General features: G+C 40.3%; 1 protein-coding gene across 1 annotated transcript in view; it reads right to left on the minus strand.

The window, feature by feature from the left end:
• Nucleotides 1-22,103, minus strand: part of hsd17b2 (hydroxysteroid (17-beta) dehydrogenase 2) — a 44,322-nt gene that overhangs the window by 14,190 nt on the left and 8,029 nt on the right. The window contains exon 2 of the mRNA XM_060837991.1: nt 5,544-5,756. Coding sequence (XP_060693974.1) covers nt 5,544-5,756 — 213 coding nt within the window. The remainder of the gene's footprint in view (nt 1-5,543; nt 5,757-22,103) is intronic.

The raw sequence follows: 22,103 nt of genomic DNA on the forward strand, positions 1-22,103 counted from the left end.
ATGAGGAGTTGTCCCCAGTATGTCTGAATGACACAAGGAAGGTTTTAGTAGTTTCAGACATGTAGTTTAGTAGTTTGGGGGATGCTGTGTGCATACAATGCATGTTTGGGGGATGCTGTGTGCATATGATGCATGCAGTAGTAAGAGCTGCAGTCCACAAGCCATGATGGAAAATCATGAGAAGCAGCAGAGTTAGAGTGAGTGATGGCCCTATGAATGTGAGGCGGCACAGAGATAATGGTGGCACTTACCATTGTAGAACACAGAAGATCATTGACCTTCTTCCTACATTACTGTGCATTCCTTTCAACCCAGAACACAGTACTGACCCAGATTGCCATCTGGGCCCAGGGTAGTTTGGTCTGAACAAAACCATACAGTCTCTCTGTGCCACTGCAGACATGGCAATATGAATCTCAGTTGATTTTAATCGAATAGGCAAATTCAACCCAATTCTGTGCTGACTCTCCTCACTGTCCTGCTGTCTTTTTGTAGCCATGTAACTTCCTCTGTTTGTTGCATTTATCTAATTTTCTGTTAAAAGTTACAAAGGTCTTTGCATCACTGTCTCCCTGTGGAAAATGGTTTATGCTTCAACAATCTGCTGGCTTTCCTTAACATCTATGATATTTTTAAATTGACAATTTATCATGACTAACCAGCACCAGAGAAAGCATTAGGATGTACAACTGGGGAATTGTACACAAGCAACAATATGCTGTTACCGTTACTGTAATTGTGATTACATTGAAGGTTTTAAAAAAAACCTTATAAAACACATCATAAAGGCAAAACTTGACAATTAACCAGCACTGGAACAATATGATAGAAGGTGATTGAAGTTTGACCAGTCAAGTAAGTTTTGAGAAGACGGTTAAAGAAGGGAACAGCAGAGCTTGAGGTGTTTAAGAATACTGTTCCATCCAGACCAAATAACTGGATATTCATCTAACAAAGGTGAAGCAGAGAAAGCAGAAGACCCAGAGTTGGAAGACACAGTATAGGAGCAAATTGACTTCAGAAACAGAGGTAGGCCATTCAGCCCCTCAAACTTGCTCCACCATTCAATAAGCTCAGGGCTGAACTGTACCTTAATTTTGTTTGCCCAGTATCACTCCTTATTCTTTGATATCCCAACCTAACTGCTGTGTTTTGACTTAGTCCTGAAAGCTTATATTGTCCTAGCATCTACAGATCTTTGGGAGAGAGAATTGCGATTTCCATTAAATTGTGTGGGAAAATGTGCTTTTGTGAGTAGATAGGGAAGAGGGAGGCTGTGAAGGGACTTGACTACAAGGTGTCCTGAAGGGAATGGTCCTTGGGAATGGTCCTTGTGAAAGGCTGGCAAGGGAGTGGAGGGGACTGTGTATCCAGTGGTGGTGGTGAAGGAAATGGCAGCTTCTGGGTATGGATGCTGGTGGGTTGTGACACAAAACTAGCCCTTTTTTCCTAAAATCTGTTTCTTGGCTCAAGGATGCTCCGCCCCTAAGTTTTTTTCAGAGGGGTAATAAAAGAGGCTAGGCTACGATCAGACTGGTTTGGTACATAGATGAAAAGGATTTTGAGAGGCCTTTTGTTTATATGTAAACAGATGAGACTTCAGGCCAAACTGGTCATGTTTTAGAAGTGACCTGTAGAAAGAAAGGGGAGTGGTCAGCTCTCTAGCTGAGCAGTTTTGTTCAGTCCAGAACTGGTTGGGAGTTCAACAGTGAGCCAAGTGGAAATTCTCTCTTCTGCCATTCTAACTTCAACCTGTAAGCATCTGACCCTTTTTTGAACTGTGTTTTAAAGGGGCTTTGCTTATTGGGACTGTTGTATATTCAGAACAGCATAATTAAGTCTAGTTTGGATAGACTGAGTTCTGTAGGGTTTTTATTCTGTTCTTCGTGTTTTATTGTGTAATTTTGTGAACAAACTTTTGTCTATTTTAAACCTGGCAGTCAACCTCGCTAACGTAATCCGGGTAACTTTCACTGTGCACTTACCGAAACAAATTACAAAGTTAAGGTCTGGGCTGCCTGCTTTAGAATGTTTTGAATGTTCTGGTCTAGTGCATAACAGTTGGTAGATGAGGACAAGGGGAACCCTATCGCTGTTGTTTGGGTTTTTTAGGGGGGGGAGGAGAAAGAGGTGCTGAACTGCAGGAGATGGTTCAGATCCAGCTGAGGGCACTGTCAACTACAGTGCTGGGGAATTCTTGGTTGAGGAATACGGTAAATATTTTGGAAGCTCCCTTGTCAAAGTTGGGGCATAATCAGAACAAATGCACCGGAGACAGAGGAACTTGGAGAACGGAATTGAGTCTTTACAGTTGATTCTTTGCTCACAATGTGGTCTTCTCTATATCGGAGAGGAAAAGAGTAGACTGGATGACTGCTTCGCAAAACACTTATGTTCAGTTTGCAAGAAAAAAACCCCTGAACTTCCAGTTCCCTGCCACTTCAACACACCACCCTGTTTCCTGGCCAACATCTGTCTCAGGCCTGCTGCAGTGCTCCAGTGAAGCTCAGTGCAAGCTGGGATAACATCATCTCATTTTCCTCTTGGGAATCCTGCAGCCTTCTGGACTCAATATTGGATTCAGCAACTTTAGGGCTTGAGCTCTCCTATGTCCCTACCCTAAGCCCTACACACCAGATCTTGTTATCCCATAGTCCACTATTACACATAACTCATTATTAGCCTATAACACTCCCCATTAATAGCTATTTACCCTCCTAGATAGATTCTTATCCACTCCTTTGTCTATCCAACTGTTCTTGTCTCTCTTTGGGCTCTACCCCACCTATCACTTACTGCTTACACCCTACCCCCTGCATTTAAACCAACATTTTCCTAGCTACCATCAACTCCGAGGAAGGGTCACTTGACCTGAAACATTAACTCTGATTTCTCCCCAGCTGCTGCCAGACCTGCTGAGCTTTTCCAGCAATTTCTGTTTTTGTCTTTGATTTATAGCATCCAGAATTCTTTTGGTTCTTATTGAAAAATTTAAAACTTGTAGGAGGGATAAACCTCCAGTCTACCAAAATCTAACAACTATGACAACTTTTTTAGACCACACAGCACACAGATTTATTTTGGCAAGAAAAACAGACAGGAATTAATAACTGGAATTAATCTGCCTTACCTATGCTTGCCTCCTGGCTTACTTATAACATCTCAAACAAAATTGCTAATATCTCTGAATTCTACTTGCTTTAATTCATGAACTTTCTTGTCCCTTAGTTTTTGTTAGTTCTGTGCAGCATTTTCAATTCTGATCACTGCAGCAATCAACAAAACAGACAGAACTTTGTCCAGTGTACTACAAGCCAGCAAAGGGGAAAAGCTGCAATGAGAAAAAATTACAGAAGGGGATCATAAACAATTGCAAAATACCAGGCAGCATACTTTTTCAAAATATGTCAGAGCTAGCAAAATGGGAGGATATGTTGGTGATTAGTTAAAAATTAATTTTAAAATTGAATTACTCAATGAGTACTAAGTATTGGAATAACTTGTTGAAAAGAATGGTCAAGAGAAAAACAATAGATGTTCTTAAAGTGCAACAACAGAGACATACAGCACAGATGGAAGCCATTCAGCCCTTAATGTCAACGCTGACTCTTTGAATGTCCCACACTTCTGAGAAAACAGTTATGGTATAGAAGGTGAATTTCCTAGGTTTTATTTTTACTTACTATTACACCATTTGTTTATAATTTACAGGGAGTTTCACTCAGACATTGCTAAAAGGAAACACATATTTAAAGCTTTTCACCTTGCGTATATCAGGACTAGGATGTATGAAAACAGGCTAGAAAGAAGGGAACAGAAACAGAAATTACTGGGAAAACTCAGCAGGTTTGGCAGTATCTATAAAGAGAAAGCAGAGATAACTTTTCAAGTCAGGTGAACCTTCTTCAGATCTAGTTCTGACAAAGGTCACTGAGAAGGGGCATCGGACCTGAAATGCTAACTCTTCTCTACCTGAGACACCACGTTCAAGGAACTATACACCCCTCAGTCTCCCCATTTGCCCCCAGGGCCCTAACCTTAAGTTTTTAAGTCCTGTCCTGGTTTGTCTTACCAAATGCAACACCCCGCATCTATCTAAATTAAACTCAGTCCTCAGCCCATTGGTTCAGCTGATCAAGGTTCTGTTGTAATCTTCAATAACCTTCTTCACTGTCCACCATACCATGAATTTTGGTGTCACCTGCAAACTTATTAAGCATGCCTCCTACATGGTCATCCAAATCATTCATATCCATGGTGAACAACAGTGAACGGTGTCAATGGATAGGTAATCCTGGGACATAAACTTGCAGTTTGTAGACTGGGTTCAAATCTTACCATGTCAATTGAGAAATTTCAATTCAATAAAAATCAGGGATAAAAAGCTAACCTAATAGCAACTATGTAACCACTGTCACTTTTCATTAAACTCATCTTGTTCACTAGTTTTCTTTAGGGTAGGAAATTTGTAATCCTTACCCAGTCTGGTCAACATGTAACTCCAGTCCCACAACATGTTTGCCCTTTTTCTGTTGAATTCAGAAGCTTAGGAGATGATCTTATCAAAGTCTTCAAGATATTAACAGGAAAAACAGGATAGATTCGGATAAGCTATTTTCACGAGTTGGGAATTCTGGAATTAGACAGCACAGTCTAAAGATTAGGGCCAGACTGTTCAGGAGAGATGTTGGGAAGCACTTCTTCACACAAAAAGATGGACGATGTATGGAACTCTCTTCCACAAAAGGCAGTAGATAGTGAATCAGTTGTTCATTTTAAATCTGAGATAAATAAAGTATTGTTAAGCAAAAGGTATAAAGGGATATGGGCCAAATATCAGTCATGATCATCGAATGTTGGAACAGGCTCAAGAGGTTGAATGGCCTACTCCTGTTTATTACCACTATGCTGGGTCAAAATCCAGGAATTCCCTCCCTAACAGAATGGTGGGTCTATTTATAGCACATGGGCTGCAGCAAAAGGTAGAAGGTAGCTCATTTCCCACCACCACTTCATCAAGGGCAACTAGGGACAGGCAATAAATTCTGGACTCAGCTATAACAGTCATATCCCTTGAGTAAATAAAAAGAAATCCCATAATCTCTCACGAAGAAATAAATCTTTATTGTGCGCCTTGAGAAAATATTCATGGAAATAAAATCTCCTGCATGTTCATTTGATTTGTCCTATTGATGTGCGATAGGTGGTGCAAAGTACATCAAATATTAATGCAAGGCTTTTCTCATGAAGTTAAATATGCTGGAAGGAGTTGAAGTTTGCCGGCTTTCTCACATCAGGACTAGGACACAAGAAAGAAATCTGAGAAAAGGGACAGCAATTTATACAGCAGGAGGGTGCTGGTTTGTTGAGCTATTGTTTCTATGGAGATACAGAAGTAACAGATAACTAGCAATCTTTCTTCCCACAACAGGCAAGTACACTCTGGTCAGGGTGTGGCAGAATATTAGATAATATTTAATTTACAATCATATGTCAGTGTAACCTACTCAAGAATTGGATTGTGAAACATTCTCAACACTAACCTCTGTTTTTGAGCTGAGATTTTACTTGTGCGTAGCTTTTAGTGATTTGTTCCAAACTGGTGACATCCAGTTGCAGCACCATAAGTCTGTTTGAGCCACTTGTCTTTAAATCCTTAGAACCAGGTCCATCTAAATACAGAACTCCAGCAAAAACAGTGAAGCCCAGTTTATCGAGGTATTTGGCCAGGGCAAATCCAAATCCAGAATCGCATCCTGTTTAGTGATAGAAGAAAAAGGTAGCAATTTCTACAGGAAGCATATAAATGTAGACCTCTTCCTGTCAGAACTCTGTCAGTGGTGAAAGCAACATCAACTAATTAAAAAGAGAAAAATTATTAAGAAATATTGTTCAGCAAAAAGAAAACTTGTTTTCATACAAAACTTTTAACAAATAGACATTTCAAAGTGTTTTACAACTAATTGAGTGCTTCTGAAATCCATAAGACCATAAGACATAGGAGTGAAAGTAAGGCAATTCGGCCCATCGAGTTCACTCTGCCATTTAATCATAATTGGTGGGCATTTCAAATTCGCTTACCCGCACTTTCCCCACAATCCTTAATTCCTTGCGAGATCAAGAATTTACCAATGTCTGCCTTGAAGACATTTAACTTTCCGGCCTCATCTGCGCTCCGTGGCAATGAATTCCACAAGCCCACCACTCTCTGGCTGAAGAAATGTCTCCTCATTTGTGTTCTAAATTGACTCCCTCTAATTTTAAGGCTGTGCCCATGGGTCCTAGTCTCTCCGCCTAATGGAAACAACTTCCCAGTGTCCACCCTTTCTAAGCCATGCATTATCTTGTAAGTCTTGTATTCTAACCCTCTTGAGTTAAATGACAACATTACATTTGCTTTCTTAATCACAGACTCAACCTACAAGTTAAACTTTAGAGAATCCTGGACTAGCACTCCCAGATCCCTAGTGCTTCGGCTTTATGAATTTTCTCACCATTTAGAAAATAGTCCAGGCCTATATTATTTTTTTTCAAACTGCAAGACCTCACATTTGCTCACATTAAATTTCATCAGTTGTCTCCTGGGCCACTCTCCAAAACTGTCCAAATCTTCCTGCAGCCTCCCCACCTCCTCAGTACTACCTGCCTGTCCACCTAACTTTGTAACATCGGCAAACTTCACCAGAATGCTTCCAGTCCCTTCACCCAGATAATTAATATATAAAAAGTGAACAGCTGTGGCCCCAAAACTGAACCCTGCAGGACACCACTTCTCACTAGCTGCCATTCAGAAAAAGAAGCTTTTATCCCAACTCTCTGCCTTCTGTCGGACAGCTAATCCTCAATTAATGCCAGTATCTCACCTTGAACACTATAGGCCCTTACCTTACTCGGCAGCCTCCCGTGAGACACCGTATGAAAGGCCTTTTGGAAATCTAGATAGATAACATCCACTGGGTTTCCCTGGTCTAACCTACTTGTTACCTCTTCAAAGAATTCTAACAGGTTTGCCAGGCACAAATCCCCTTAGTAAATCCATGCTGACTTGTTCTAATCCAAACCTGCACTTCTAAGAATTTAGAAATCTCAGCCTTAACAGTGGATTTTACCAACAACGCAGGTTAGGCTAATCGGCCTATAATTTTCCATCTTTTGTCTTGATCCTATCTTGAACAAGGGGGTTACAACAGCAATTTTCCAATCATCTGTGACCCTCCCTCACTCCAGTGACTTTTGGAAGATCACAACCAATGCCTCCACTATTTCCTCAGCCACCTCCCTCAGAACTCTATGATGTAGCCCATCCGGGCCAGGAGATTTATCAATTTTTGTACCTTTTAGCTTTTCTAGCACTTGCTCTTTTGTACTGGCTACCATACTGAACTCTGCCCCATGACTCTCCTTAATTGTTGGGATATTAGTTATGCCTTCCACTGTGAAGACTGACACAAAGTATTTATTATGTTTTTCAGCTATTTCCTTATCTCCCATCACGAGCCTTCCAGCATCAATTTGGAATGGTCCTACTTTTGCCTCTCGTTTGTTTCTTATGTATTGAAACATTTACTATAATTTCTAATATTACTGGCTCTCCTAGCTTCATATTTGATCCTCTTCTTCCTTATTTCTCTATGTTATCCCTGTTTGTTTTTGTAGCCTTCCCAATCTTCTGATTTCCCAGTGCTCTTAGCCACTTTATAGACTCTCTCTTTTTCTTTGATACATTTCCTGATTTCCTTTGTCAGCCATGGCTCCCATTATGGGTTTTTTTTTGCCTTAGTGGTTCCTCAATTCCACCCACAGACTCCAGTTACTGTTATGATGTGGAAAACATAGCATTTAATATTTGCACAGCAAACTCTCACAAACAGTTATGTCACAATGACAATGAGTGTTTTATGCTGTTAATAGTAATAATAATGGATAAATATTGGCTCAGTGATGGCAGCCTTTTATCTGGTCAGGCAATGATCATGCAGTGTTAAGCATTATCTAGTTGGGCTTAGGAGCCCCCCCTCTATTTTAGAAGTCTCTGCTGCACGCATTATAGAGGAAGGCAGTGGGCTAAGGAGGTGCAGATTTGTTGCCTTCTCCTTTCGCTAGGCTGTCTTTACAGTTCGGAGAATGTGAGGACTGCACTTGCTAGAAATCAGAGTCGAGAGTTTCTTTCAGCATCAAAAAGGCAGATTGCTGGCAAAGTGGATATGCGAAGCATCACATTGTCAATGCCAGGGCATTGAGTGTAACTCCAATGTTCTTCTTTGAAACAATGCCATGGCATCCAGGGCAGAGTTAAATATAATATTGGCATGAGTTACTTTGCTTGTGCCAAAAAAAATTAATATGGATTATTATAAAAGGTAAATATGAAGGCTCTGCCCCAAAATCCCTAATTCCTCATCACCACAAACAATATGAACTCTCAGGAATAGTTGCTGATCCTTAACTAAGTTAGGGGCCATGCTTGGGGCTGCAGTGTTACCATACATTGCTTGTGTCCTGGTGAAGAATGATTGCTCCTCCTTGCCCCACAGAGATACCTTAAAATTGACCTTTTAGTCCCTTTACTCTTCATCAAGTAGTTTTAATGAGCAGACACACTGGTGAGATGTTGTTAAAATGCTACCAGCATCACCCAATCAGATACTAACAGTCAATCTTATGGATCGGTCTAATAAAGGATCCCACCTAAATCAGATGATTGTCTCAAAAAAGTTAAAGTGCCCGCACATGGCTGTGAAAAAGTGAGCTTTATAAGTGGTTTTAATTATGCAATCGTCCTGTTAAAATTAGATTAGCATCACCACTACACCACATTATGGAGCAAGTATATAAAAATTCACTAATAATAGGGTCATTAGTTTAAGATTTAACAGAGACATTGTGACTTCCTAAGAGTACTTCAACAATTTTCATGTGCAATTTATACCAGAGATGCACTTTGTAAAATTTCAAAGAAGCATTGTTATGCACTTTCCTCAATATTCACTCAAACAGGGAGTCACACAAATGTTATAAAATGGATGATTTTGAATTGATTACCCATTATGTATCACACCAGGTAAACTTTCTATTTACTTCAAACTAAATTGCCCTCTTGTCGTGAGACACATTTTTTTTCTTATGCTCATTTTTAAGTGGTAATTTTGCATTGGGAGGAGAAATTTCAGAATTTGATTATCTGATCACTTTTAGAACACACTCACAAAAGGGGAGGCAGTGGTAAGATGGAATAATAGAGGTGTATAAAATGGGAACACACCCTTCCGTCCAATTCGTCCTCACCAAGCAGACATCCCAAATAACTCTAGTCTCTTTTGCCAGCACTTGGCCCATATCCCTCTAAACCCCTCCCACTCATTCTCATCCAGATGCCTTTTAACTGTTGTAATTGTGCCAGTCTCCACCACTTCTACTGGCAGCTCATTCCATACATGCATCACCCTCTGCACGAAAAGGTTACGTGTTAAGTCTCTTTTAAATCTTTCTCCTCTCAGCTTAAACTTATGCCCTCTAGTTCTGGACACCCCCACCCCAGGGAAATGACCTTGTCCATTTACCATATCCATGCCCCTCACGATTTTAGAAGCCTCTATAAGGTCACCACTCAGCCTCCGCCACTCCAAGCAAAATCGACCAGCCTATCCAGCTTCTCCCTATCGCTCAAACCTCCAATTCTGGCAACATCCTTGTAAATCTTTTCTGAACCATTGCAAGTTTTACAATGTTGTGATCCAAGCCAAGAACCCTAAAAAAATTTTAGGATCCTAACTTTGCTGGCTGTTTGAAGCAGGGGTACAGTGGATATTCCAGGAGCGATGCAGCTGGCCCAACCACTTTGTTTAAAACTAAGTAGAATTTCTTTACAAGATTACTGAATGAAACAAAGAGAACAGAATGTAGAATAACTTAACCTATCCAAAAACCCAACAGACTATTCCAACTTAATGCTCCAAATTCCTGCAATAATTGCTGTAAACATCCCTTGGCAAAAAAGGTAAAAATCAAACATAGGGGCTTACAGGCGAGATGTCAGAGAGAGGGAGGATCAGCATAGACCTGCTTCTTTTCGGTCCAACAGCTTCACAACTGATTGCTTGCTAAAACCAAACCAGAGAAAAGCTGAGCTGGAGAACTGCACAATTTTTCATTGTACAATTGCTTCTTTAAAAACTTGAAAGCCTTTTGCCTGAGGAAGTATGTTAGCTATAATCAAATTGGCCCTAAAACCCTTCACACTTAGATCTCCATGAGTCGTTGTGTTTATGACCCTCTAAAACCAAGGTCAACACAACCTTGTTAAAGGAGCAGTACCATCACAACATCCTTCCAATAACAGGCAGACCAGAATTGCATGCAGTATTCCAATATTGGCCTAGCCAATGTCCTGTACAGCCACAGCATGACTTCCCAACTCCTATACTCAATGCACTGACCAATAAAAGCAAACACACCAAACATCTTCATTATCCTATCTACCTGCTACTCCACTTTCAAGGACTTATGAACCTGCACTCCAAGGTCTGTTTGTTCAGCAACACTCCCCAGGACCTTACCATGTTCAACTTTAGGATCAAAAATGCATCACAGGTGAGGTATCCATTAACCGAGCATCAAAAATCAAAAAGACCATAAAACCAAAAGATCATTTTGGAAGCAGACCCAATCGAACCTGAAAATAAAACCCGGGGATATATGGAGTTCAGCCATTTGGAAAAAAGAACTTTGCATTTAGATTCATTTGGGCCAAGTGAAGCTTTTATTTTTGCAAAAGGTTGAATACAGTTTGTTGAGAAGTCTGCTTGGGTTAAGCAATTTATTTCCAATTTATTTAGGGCCTGAATGGTGAATGCAAAACAGTGAAGCCTGGAAAGCTACAAAATGGAGGATAAAATTGTTTTGGTTTACATCGGTTATCAGTTTACATATTGCCACAAAGAGAAGATTAAACTCCAACTATTGAAATTGACATATAGGTTCGACTGTAGTCGTAAAACAAAACATGGTGAACAATAAGAAACTGTTGCAGGGTCTCATACTGGTGTAGGTACTGGTGATCATTTTTAGAACACACTCAGAAAAGGGGAGGCAGTGGTAAGATAGAATAATAGAGGTATATAAAATGGGAACACATCCTTCAGTCCAACTCGTCCTCACCAAGCTGACATCCCAAATAACTCTAGTCTCTTTTGCCAGCACTTGGCCCATATCCCTCTAAACCCCTCCCACTCATTCTCATCCAGATGCCTTTTAACTGTTGTAATTGTGTAGGTACCCAACCTGAGTCAACTCCACAGAAATAGACACGAGTAAGGTTTCTTCTTTGACTCTTTTTTTCTTTCTGAGCACAATATTGTTGCACAGTTGGATTCAAATTCTCAGCCTCCACCCAATGTGCAGCTGTTTGAAATTGTGGATCTTCTGTTCTTGACCAGCATCAAAAAAACAGTGCTCTCTTTCATGGATCCAAACACTGAAAATATCCTTAATCGAAACCCAAGGTTTTCAGGTGAAGGATTCCCAATCTGGATTTATAGAATATCAGTTACTGTTGCATTACACAATTGCATTCCTTTTCGAACATGAACATAGAAAATTGCAGCACAGAACAGGCCCTTCGGTCCTCAATGTTGTGCCGACCTGTGGAACCAATCTGGAGCCTATCTATCCTAAACTATTCCATTTTCATCCATGTGTTTATCCATTGACCATTTAAATGCCCTTAAGGTTGGTGAGTCTACTACTATTGCAGGCAGGGCATTCCACGCCGCTACTACTCTCTGAGTAAAGAAACTATCTCTGACATCTATATCTATCACCCCTCAATTTAAAGCTATGTCCCCTCATGTTAGCAATCACCATCAACAGAAAAAAGGATCTCACTGACCACCAGATCTAATCCTCTGATTATCTTATGTCTTAATTAAGTCGCCTCTCAACCTCCTTCTCTCTAATGAAAAACAGCCTCAAGTCCCTCAGCCTTTCCTTGTAAGACCTTCCCTCCATACCAGGTAAGATCCTAGTAAATCTCCTCTGAACCCTTTCCAAAGCTTCCATGTCCTTCCTCTCATGTGGTGACCAGAACTGTCTGCAATGCTCCAAGTGTGGCTGCAGCAGAGTTTTGTGCAGCTCCAACATGACCTCATGGTTCCATAACTCAATCCCTCTACCAATAAAAGCTAACACATGGTATGCCTTCTTAACAACCCTATCAACCTGGGTGGCAACTTTTAGGGATCGATGTACATGGACACAGATCTCTCTGCTCATCTACACTACCAAGAATCTTACCATTATCCCAATACTCTGTATTCCTGTTGCTCCTTCCAAAGTGAATCACCTCACACATTTCCACATTAAACTCCATTTGCCACCTCTCATGCCAGCTCTGCAGTTTATCTATGTCCCTCTGTAACCTACAACATCCTTATCATTATCCACAACTCCACCGACCTTAGTGTCATCTGCAAATTTACTAACCCATCCTTCTATGCCCTCATCCAGGTCATTTATAAAAATGACAAACAACAATGGTCCCAAAACACATCCTTGCAGTACATCACTAATAACTGAACTCCAGGATGAGCATTTCCGATGAACCACTACTGTCTGTCTTCTTTCAGCTAGCCAATGTCTGATCCAAACCACTAAAGCACCCTCAATGCCATGCCTCTGTATTTTGTGCAATAACCTACCATGGGGAACCTTACCAAATGCCTTAATGAAATCCACATACACCACATCAACTGCTTTACCCTCAACCACCTGTTTGGTCACCAACTCAATAAGGTTTGTGAGGCACGATCTACCCTTCACAAAACCATGTTCACTATCCCTAATCAAATTATTCCTTTCTCGATGATAATAACTCCTATCTCTTATAACCTTTCCCAACACTTTATCTACAACCGAGGTAAGGCTCACCGGTCTATAATTTCCAGGTTTATCTCTACTCCACTTCTTGAACAAGGAGACAACATTTGCTACCCTCCAGTCTCCTGGCATTATTCTTGTCGACAATAACGGCATAAAGATCAAAGCCAAAGGCTTTGCAGTCTCCTCCCAGGCTTCCCAGAGGATCCTAGGATAAATCCCATTTGGCCCAGGGGACATACAGATTTTCACACTTTTCAGAATTGTAAACACCTCCTCCTTATGAACCTCAATCCCATCTAGTCTAGTAGCCTGTATCTCAGTATTGTCCTCGACAACATTGTCTTTTTCCAGTGTGAAGACCAACAGAAAATATTCATTTAGTGCTTCTCGTATTTCCCGAGACTCCACACACAGCTTCACACTGCTATCCTTGATTGGCCCTGATGTTACTCTAGTCATTCTTTTATTCCTGATAAATCTATAGAAAGCTTTTGGGTTTTCCTTGACCCTATCTGTCAACAACCTTCTCAAGTCCTTCCTAGCTCTTAGCTCTCTATGTAGGTCTTTCCTGGCTAACTCAAGTGCCCTAACTGAGCCTCCATGTCTCATTCTAACATAAGCTGCTTTCTTCTTCTTGACAACAGATTCAATGTCTTTATTAAACCATGCTCCCTCACTCGACCACTTCCTCCCTGCCTGACAGGTACATACTTATCAAGGACATGCTGTAGCTGTTCCGTTAATAAGCTCTACATTTCAATTGTACCCATCCCTTGCAGTTGCCTTCCCATTCCTATGCATTCTAAATCTTGCCTAATCGCATCATAATTGCCTTTCTCTCAGCGATAACTCTTGCCCTGCAATAAATACCTATCCATTTCCAAAACCAAAGTAAACTTAACCAAAAATTGTGGTCACTATCACTGAAGTGCTCACCTACCTCCAAATCTAACACCTGGCCGGGTTCATTAGCCAGTACCAAATCCAATGTAGCCTCGCCTCTTGTTGGCCTATGAACTGTGCCAGGAAACCTTCCTGCACACATTGGACAAAAACTGAACCATCTAAAGTACTCAAACTATGGTATTTCCAGTCAGTATTTCGAAAGTTAAAAGGACACAAAACAGCTACCCTGTTACTTTCATTCCTATCTGGAATAATCTTTGCTATCCTTTCCTCTACATCTCGGAAATATTCAGAGGCCTATAGAAAACTCCCAACAGGGTGACCTCTCCTTTCCTGTTTTTAATCTCAACCAATACTACCTCAGTCGAAGAGTCCTCATCAACTATCCTTTCTGCCACCGTAATATTATTCTTGACTAACAATGCCACACCTCCCCCTCTTTTACTACCTTCCCTTACTGAAACATCTAAATCCCGGAACCTGCAACAACCATTCCTGTCCCTGCTCTATCCATGTCTCCAAAATGGCCACAATATCAAAGTCCCAGGTACCAACCCATGCTGCAAGTGCACCCACCTTATTCTGGATGCTCCTGGGACAGCTAAGCTTTATTTAAACAAAGTGTTTGACAATGATATTACTAAATTTTTAAAAGCATGCTAAAATTGCCTTATTTTTACAACAATATAAGTTAAGACTATTTCAATGTTTAGAAAATAATTTGTACTTGGAACTTAGGAGCAATAGAAACTGCTCTTCACGGTTCCCGGAAAGCACACACGCCATGTGTTGACTGACTTGCTATACTCATGAGACCTAAACTTTGCCTCTGTCTGTTAATGTAGCTGCCATTAAACACATATTACTTAAATCACTTAAATTGACACATGGGCAATTTAGCACAGCCAATCCATCTAAACTGCACATTCTTGGGACTGTGGGAGGAAGCTGGGGCATCTGGAGGAAATCCATGTAGACACGGAGAGAATGTGCAAACTCCGCAAAGACTGTTGCCCAAGGGTGGAACTGAACCCAGTTCTATGGTGCTGTGAGGTACCAGTGATAACCAATGAGCCACTGTGCCACCATTTTGTTTTTTTAATCCGACCCAGACCCCCACCCTATCCGAGTAACCTGCATTTCCCACAACTAATCCACTTAGCCTGCGTATCCTTCAACTCTACGAGACAAATTAGCAAGTCCAATCCATCTAACCTGCTCACCTTTGGACTGTGGGAGGAAGCCACAGCACCCAGAAGATGCCCATGCATTAAACTCTTGGCAGATGAAATATGTGGGATTTCGTGAGGTTATGCACTTTAACAGGAAGAGTTGAGGAGCTAAATATTATTTTAAAGGAGAAACACCACTGTAAGCTCCAGGATAGAGGAATTTGGGAGCTCTAATGTATGAATCATAAAATAAAGAGCATCTGAGTTCAGTGGATAATAGGAAAGGCAAATGGAATGTTGAACTTTATTTCAAAAGGGAATGTACCATAAAAGTACCACCTTTGCTGAAACTATACAAAGCACTAGACAGAATACAGCTGGAATACTTTGAACAATTTTGGGGCCTTATCTAAGGGAAGATACACTGGCATTGGAGGCAGTCCAGAGAAGGTTCACATGGCTGATACCAGGTATGGAAGGACAGCTTTATGAGGAAAGGTTGAGTAGGTTGGGCCTGTACTCATTGAAATTTGGAAGAATGGAAGATGACCTGACTGAAACATAAGATTCTTAGTGGACTGCACAATGTAGATGCAGAAAAGTTGTCTCTCCTCATGGGAGAGAATATGGGACTAGTGGCCATAATCTCGGAATAAGGGGTTGCAGATTTAAGACAGAAATGAGGAGGAATTTCTTCTCTCAGAGGGAAGTGAATCTGTGGATTTTATTTTCTGAGGAGACTTATCAAGGTACGTGCATTAAGAATATTCAAGACTGAAAAAGATAAATGTTTAATCAATGAGGGAATCAACGATTATAGGGAAGATGGGCACGAATGTGGGAGTTAAGGATTATCAGATCAGATGAATGGTCTACTTTGGCTCCTACATCTTATAATCTTATAGGCACAGCTACAGAATCAAAAGGTGAAATGACAGAAGGTTGGAAAGCTAAATTTCACTTGCTCAAACTGGCAAGTCATGGCAAGAACTGAGCAGGGGAGAGCAAAAGTGTACATTTTCATGCTCTTAATAACAGTCAACACACGTGATACCTTATGTTGAGCAGGCATCACCAAAATTGTAAACATTAATTTTAAATGACCAGATACATTATCAGATTCATATCTCTATGTACATCGAGAAGCTGTGCCTTCAATGCCAGCAACACTTCAGCAAGATGTGATCTCTTCACTTGTGCAAAGCTTATCTCTCCACGCTTCAGGCTCACTGCCTTTATTCCTGATGAAGGGCTTTTGCCCGAAACGTCGAATTCGCTGCACTTTGGATGCTGCCTAAACTGCTGTGCTCCTCCAGCACCACTAATCCAGAATCCATCAGTATCTGAGGCCCACCATTTCCCAGCAACAGTTACTATGCAACAGCACTCAGCATGTGGTTGAAACTCCTTGGAGTCCCCATCCTAAAACTGAGCAGATATCAAACAGCCAATACAAAATACACCTTTACCAATAGAAAGTCTAAGATTTAAAGGCTTCCACATAAGTTCATGTATAGGTCGATCTCATGTATAAGTTGACCCCATATGTTTGGCCAAAAAAAGTCTTGTATTTTCCATATATCAGTCAACCCTAGTTCTTCACATTTACAGATCAACATTTATGAGGCAGTGTGCCTGCCCATTGCACTCCGCTCCAGCTTTCCAGTCTGCTGGCTGTACTGCTCCATTCCAGGTCTTCCAGTCTGTTAGCCATCACTCTTTGTTCCAAGTTTTCAGAATTACTGTAATGGTACAACAGTACAAGGTAACTGCCGCATTTGCAGTGTCAGTTTCCACTGTTTCAATTACCCACGGTTTACTGTGGCCTGATATTTTACAGGGAACGTTCCAGAACCCAGGACCAAGGGGCTGCCAGGAAGATAAATTTCCCATTTAAATGAATGGGTTCGCACCTATCCGGGGTTTTGGCTTTCCATGGTAGGTCTTGGATTGTATCCCCCGCTGGTACGGGGGGGAACTACAATACCATTCTGCCATAACAGACTGAATGGAGACTGTTATTTTGTAGATAAATATTCAATAATAGCCTTTTTTTTCCTTTTGTTGTTTTTTTTTGAGAGATCTGGCTGTTGTTTGTCCATTTTTGACTCAGATCAACCAGGAATTTCATCCCCAGATATTGGCCAAAACAATACCTCATGTATTAGTCAACAGCTCAAAAAAAACCATCTTCAAAATTTGACCTATACACGAGTATATACAGTATGTACAGAGACTGATGGAAGTGGAACAGACTAGAGTCCACATATAGTTCTGTTCATAAATGATCATTTTCTTAGTGACCATATATAGGGTAACGTGAATAATCTGTAACGTCAAATCATATTATTTGCAATTTATTTTACTGGAAAGAGGATTGATTGGGGAAACACTAATGTACCCTTAGCGTACTAACTGGCTTGCTATAGTCATGTGACTTCCAGCCTTACTGTAAATGTGTGTACAGTCTAGACAATTATTAAACACACATTACCAGCAAGATGCTGGTTATGAGTCAGAAGCCTGCAATCAACCACATTACTGGGCAAAAATAAAATCAGCATCTAAAAAGATACACTTTCAGAAATAAGACCTAGAAGAAATAGAAATGCTCCCCTTCAGCCTATATTCAAAGTTGGCAGGCCACTGTCCCCTAAAATAATCCACTTGCCCCACAAAGCTAAACCAATTCTGGCTTCTACACTTCCTCGTTATCAGCCACCACTACCACCTGACATAATCACCTACCCCACCCTTCCTTTAAACATATATATGTGATTGCTGTTGGCACTGCAGTGACCTGACCCTCCATTGCTATCCACTGGTGATGTGTCTGAAGACAGTTTATCAATGTTCACGGGTCCCTAACTCAAAAATAAGAAGGTTGCATGTCCAGAATTTGGAGTGCTGCAGGTCAATTCATTCAGATGTTGCTTCTCAGGCAATACATCAATTTTATATTGCAAGTCCCTGAGTGTTTGCACTTTTGTTTAATATCAATGCAATGCCACACCAACAGTAAACACGCAATGCAAGTGGCACTTTTTTTTCCTAAATATATTTGATGTGCATCAGTAAACTCAATAAATCAAATTTAATTAAATTCTTTAACAAGGAAAAATGTACATCTTCAAAGGGTGCTAAATTAGAAATGATTTCCAACAGCTCTCCATTGAGTTAAAAATGAAACTAACTACAATATTCAAATAATACCTTTCTGAGGTCTCATGCAGTTTTACAACCAATTACTGAGCACTGAATTGTAATTACCATTTTACTGAGGGTAATATGGGTAATCATAGCCGATGTTCAATTTAAATGATCACCATCTTGTTGTTGTAGCTTTTGTCAAAGCTTGAACAGTGTAACTGGATCACTTACTTTGTTTTGAAGGAGACTTTTGGTATCGTCAACAAAACAAAAATTGTTTTAAGAATCAGTAATTATCTGTTCAAGAGGGCATTATTTTTACCAAATGTACCACAATTTGATGCATGTTCTGTTTGATGACAGGTTTTGCAAACACGGATGAAAAAAAGGAAAAAAAAAGTTTCACTTCTCCATTATAGTATGGAAAATTTGAAGAAATCTTTGAGACACTTGTGTCCATGCAAAACAAAAACAATTATGACTCAGTCAAAAATGCACTAGCAACTGATTTCATGCTCAATGAAACAATATTCAAAAAAAACCCTGCATTTTGCACTCCAAATCATAGAATCCCTACAATGTGGAAATAGGTCGTTTGGCCCAAAAAATCCACACCAACCTTCCGAAGAGCATCCCACCCAGACCCATTCCCCTACCCTATTACTCTACATTTCCCCTGACTAATGCAACTAACCGATACATCCCTGAACACTTTGGGCTGTGGGAGGAAACCAGGAGTAAACCCACGCAGATACAAAGAGAATGTGCAAACTCCAATGAGAAGCAAAACTTAAACAATCCCCCGAGTTTCCATCCTAAAAATGGGCAGCTATCAAACAGCCAATGACAACGTACAACGTACCTTATGGAAGTCTGCCCAATTTAAAGACTATGCATGAAATGCACTCACAGAGAATGATGGAAATGGAACTGACTAGAGTCTGCATATAGGTCTATCAATTAATGAGTTTTCTTTGTGACTACAGGGGAATGATTGGAGAACTGCAAATGTACTTAGTGAACAGACTGGCTTGCTTTGGTGGTGTGACTTCCAGTCTTACTGTAAATGCCTGTGTGTATAGTCTGGGCAATCAATAAATACACATCACTGGCAAGCTGCTCAATGGGAGCTTGGCAGCTCTTTTACTGGAAGACCTTTGACCTTGGTCCTATTCTTGATCTCAACTAGTCTGCAAATCGTTTCTCTACTGGATGATCTTTATTTTCTTGGATGTCTTTCACAAGGGATATCTGTCTACTAGATTTAGAAGAATACCTATTGGTTTGTCTGGGGACCCTTAATCTCCTGAATTCCTTCAAAGAACACTTCCATGTCAACTCAGGTAGTTACTTCATAAAATCATCCATGGGACCTTCAATCTCATCAATAATCATGAGGGAACCAGATATTTTCTTCTAGTATCTTGGATTTTTGAGTCATTAAATTTCTTAACTGTGTCCTGCATCATTGGAATTTGTCTATTGAGTTCTATACAGCTTATCTTCACTCTAGATTGGGTTGGGATATCTGGTCTGCATGGATAGGTTGGACTGAAGGGTCTGTTTCCATGCTGTACATCTCTATGACTCTGTTTAGCTCAGTTGGCTAGATTGTTGGTTTATAGAGCAGTGCGATACCAACAGAGAGAGTTCAATTCCCATTACTGGTTTGAGGTTACCACGAAGGACTCTCTTTCTCAACCTCTTCCCTTGCCTGAGATCTGGTGGTCCTCAGGTTACATCACTACTAGTCACTTCTCTCTAATGAGAACGTAACTCCTATGGTCTGGTAAGACTATGGCGACACACCATCTTTGTGTAAGCAAAATTCTCAATGTGCTGATACATCTGTGTTGAAGTACACAAATGCTTTATTTCCAACTTTTTGAGTAGGTTGGACATCTTCATTCACCTCTGTAGTTGTCTTCCTAATGGTTTAGACATTTTCTCATCCTCAAGATCTTCAATCTAGAGATCTCTAACCACGATACCACTGACTGAACCCTGCTGTAAATTGGCAATGTAGAAGTGTCCCTGGTGTATCCTTTCCAAAGCACCTTCTTAAAGGAAGCTGGAATAACTGATCTCCAGTCATACACTGGTAATTTGTCTGCGATTTCAAAGTACTGTTGGTGCTCATCATGTGTATTCTCAGCCAACTCACCAGACTTTTGTTCTAGCCCACCTTCAGCACAATACTAGTGAATGACAGCATAGTTTTACTCACCCTTTTGTTCTTATAGTCAGACAGCATGGAAACAGACCCTTTTGGTCCAACCAGTTTGTGCTGACAATAATCCCCAACTAAACTAGCCCCACCTTCCTGTGCTTGGTCCATATCCCTCCAAACATTTCTTATTCATGTACTTATCTAAGTGTCTTTTAAACTTCACCTGCATCCTCCACTTCCTCTGAAAGCTCATTCCACATGTGAACCACACAGTTTAAAAAAAATAAAAGTTGCTGCTCATGTCTTTAAAATATCTCTCTTCTCACCTTAACAAATATGCTCGCTATTCTTGAAATTCTCCTCTGGGAAAAGATACCTGCCAATCATCTTATCTATACCCCTCATGATTTTAGAAACCTCCATGAGGTCATTCCTCAACCTCCTACACTCCAGTGAAATAAAACTCCCAGCCTACCTAGCTCTCCTTAAACTTCAATCCCTCCATTCCTAGCAACATCCTGGTAAATTTTTTCTCAACCCTCTCCAGCTTAATATCCTTCCTATAACAGGGCGATCTTTTTGTCAAATTTGGTTTCCTGGCCACTGATTACTTGGTCATAGCTTGGCACTGATTATGCCTCAGGTTTTTTGGTTCCACAGCACTGATATGGACTCTTGGAATCTGCTGTTTGGTTTACTCTGTACGGTGGCTTGTCATGCATATCTTTACAATGTTTAAGCCTTATAAAAATCAACACAATGTGTTGCTCTCCTGTGATGAGGTTCTCCTTTTTCTCTCAGGATTATTTAAGTGTATCCATGGTCCTCTGTTTCCAAAACTATTGGTACAGCTTTCTCCGAAGTTAAATCTTCTTTGGACTTTAATAGGTTTGACAAAGGCTCGGTAATAATTTCAACAAATGTCTCTCAGGAATTCTGATTTCAAAGCTCCTGTCAAGTTTTGCCCAGTTTGATTAATTTTCTCTGAGTTGCCTGGACATAGTTCTTCTGTTAAATTTCAAGAACTGTATTTGTTCTCAGATTAAAGTAATTGTCAAGACCTTGAAGAACTTTTTTAAAGATATGCTTCCTTTATATTTTAGGAATTTATAACATCAGCTATAGGCTTCCTCACTTATGAATATTGCATTATGAATAATTGGATGAGCCTGTAATTACAGTATTAGGCTCCTGATTGATCTCGGAACAGGGTTTGTATCAAGCTAATATTTTACCATCCAAGAGTATACCTCTGTAACAGGTATCGCAGATTCATCATCAACACATTAGCAGGATGCAAAGCTACCAAACCCAAAGTCTGTTGATAGGCTGGCAAGGGCCTTGAAAAAAAGAAGTCCATTATCGTTTTTTTCTGCACTCACTGTTGACACTCTAAGCATGTCATGTTCCCTTTGATGAAATAGTAGCGCTGTCCAAATAAAACACTTCACAATTTGAATGCTGAAGCAGAGTGAGAGCTTATTGTGGTTTTTATTTAAATAATACCATTGCCCATCAGATTTCTCCTTTACAACTTCTGTAGTTGCAATTTAATCACCAATTTAACACAAGACTTGGCAGCAGCCGACTGAAAACTAAACAATGTGAAATTGGCACAAACTTATGACTGTCTCATTAGTAACACTCACTTTTGTCATTAGTAATCGAGTAACTGGACTGCTGTAATTGTAGCACAACAGCTGATTTTTTTTTCATCTCATATCCCTCAGAAATCCCAGTTGATCTTGTAAAAAGGCATACCTACTAAGATGTGTTGGAAGATTTCTGGAACTCAATTATGTTGGGAACTATAGTATTGAGCATTCAAT

Source organism: Hemiscyllium ocellatum, chromosome 17 (assembly GCF_020745735.1).
Source record: "Hemiscyllium ocellatum isolate sHemOce1 chromosome 17, sHemOce1.pat.X.cur, whole genome shotgun sequence".
Classification (NCBI taxonomy): Eukaryota; Metazoa; Chordata; class Chondrichthyes; order Orectolobiformes; family Hemiscylliidae; genus Hemiscyllium; species Hemiscyllium ocellatum.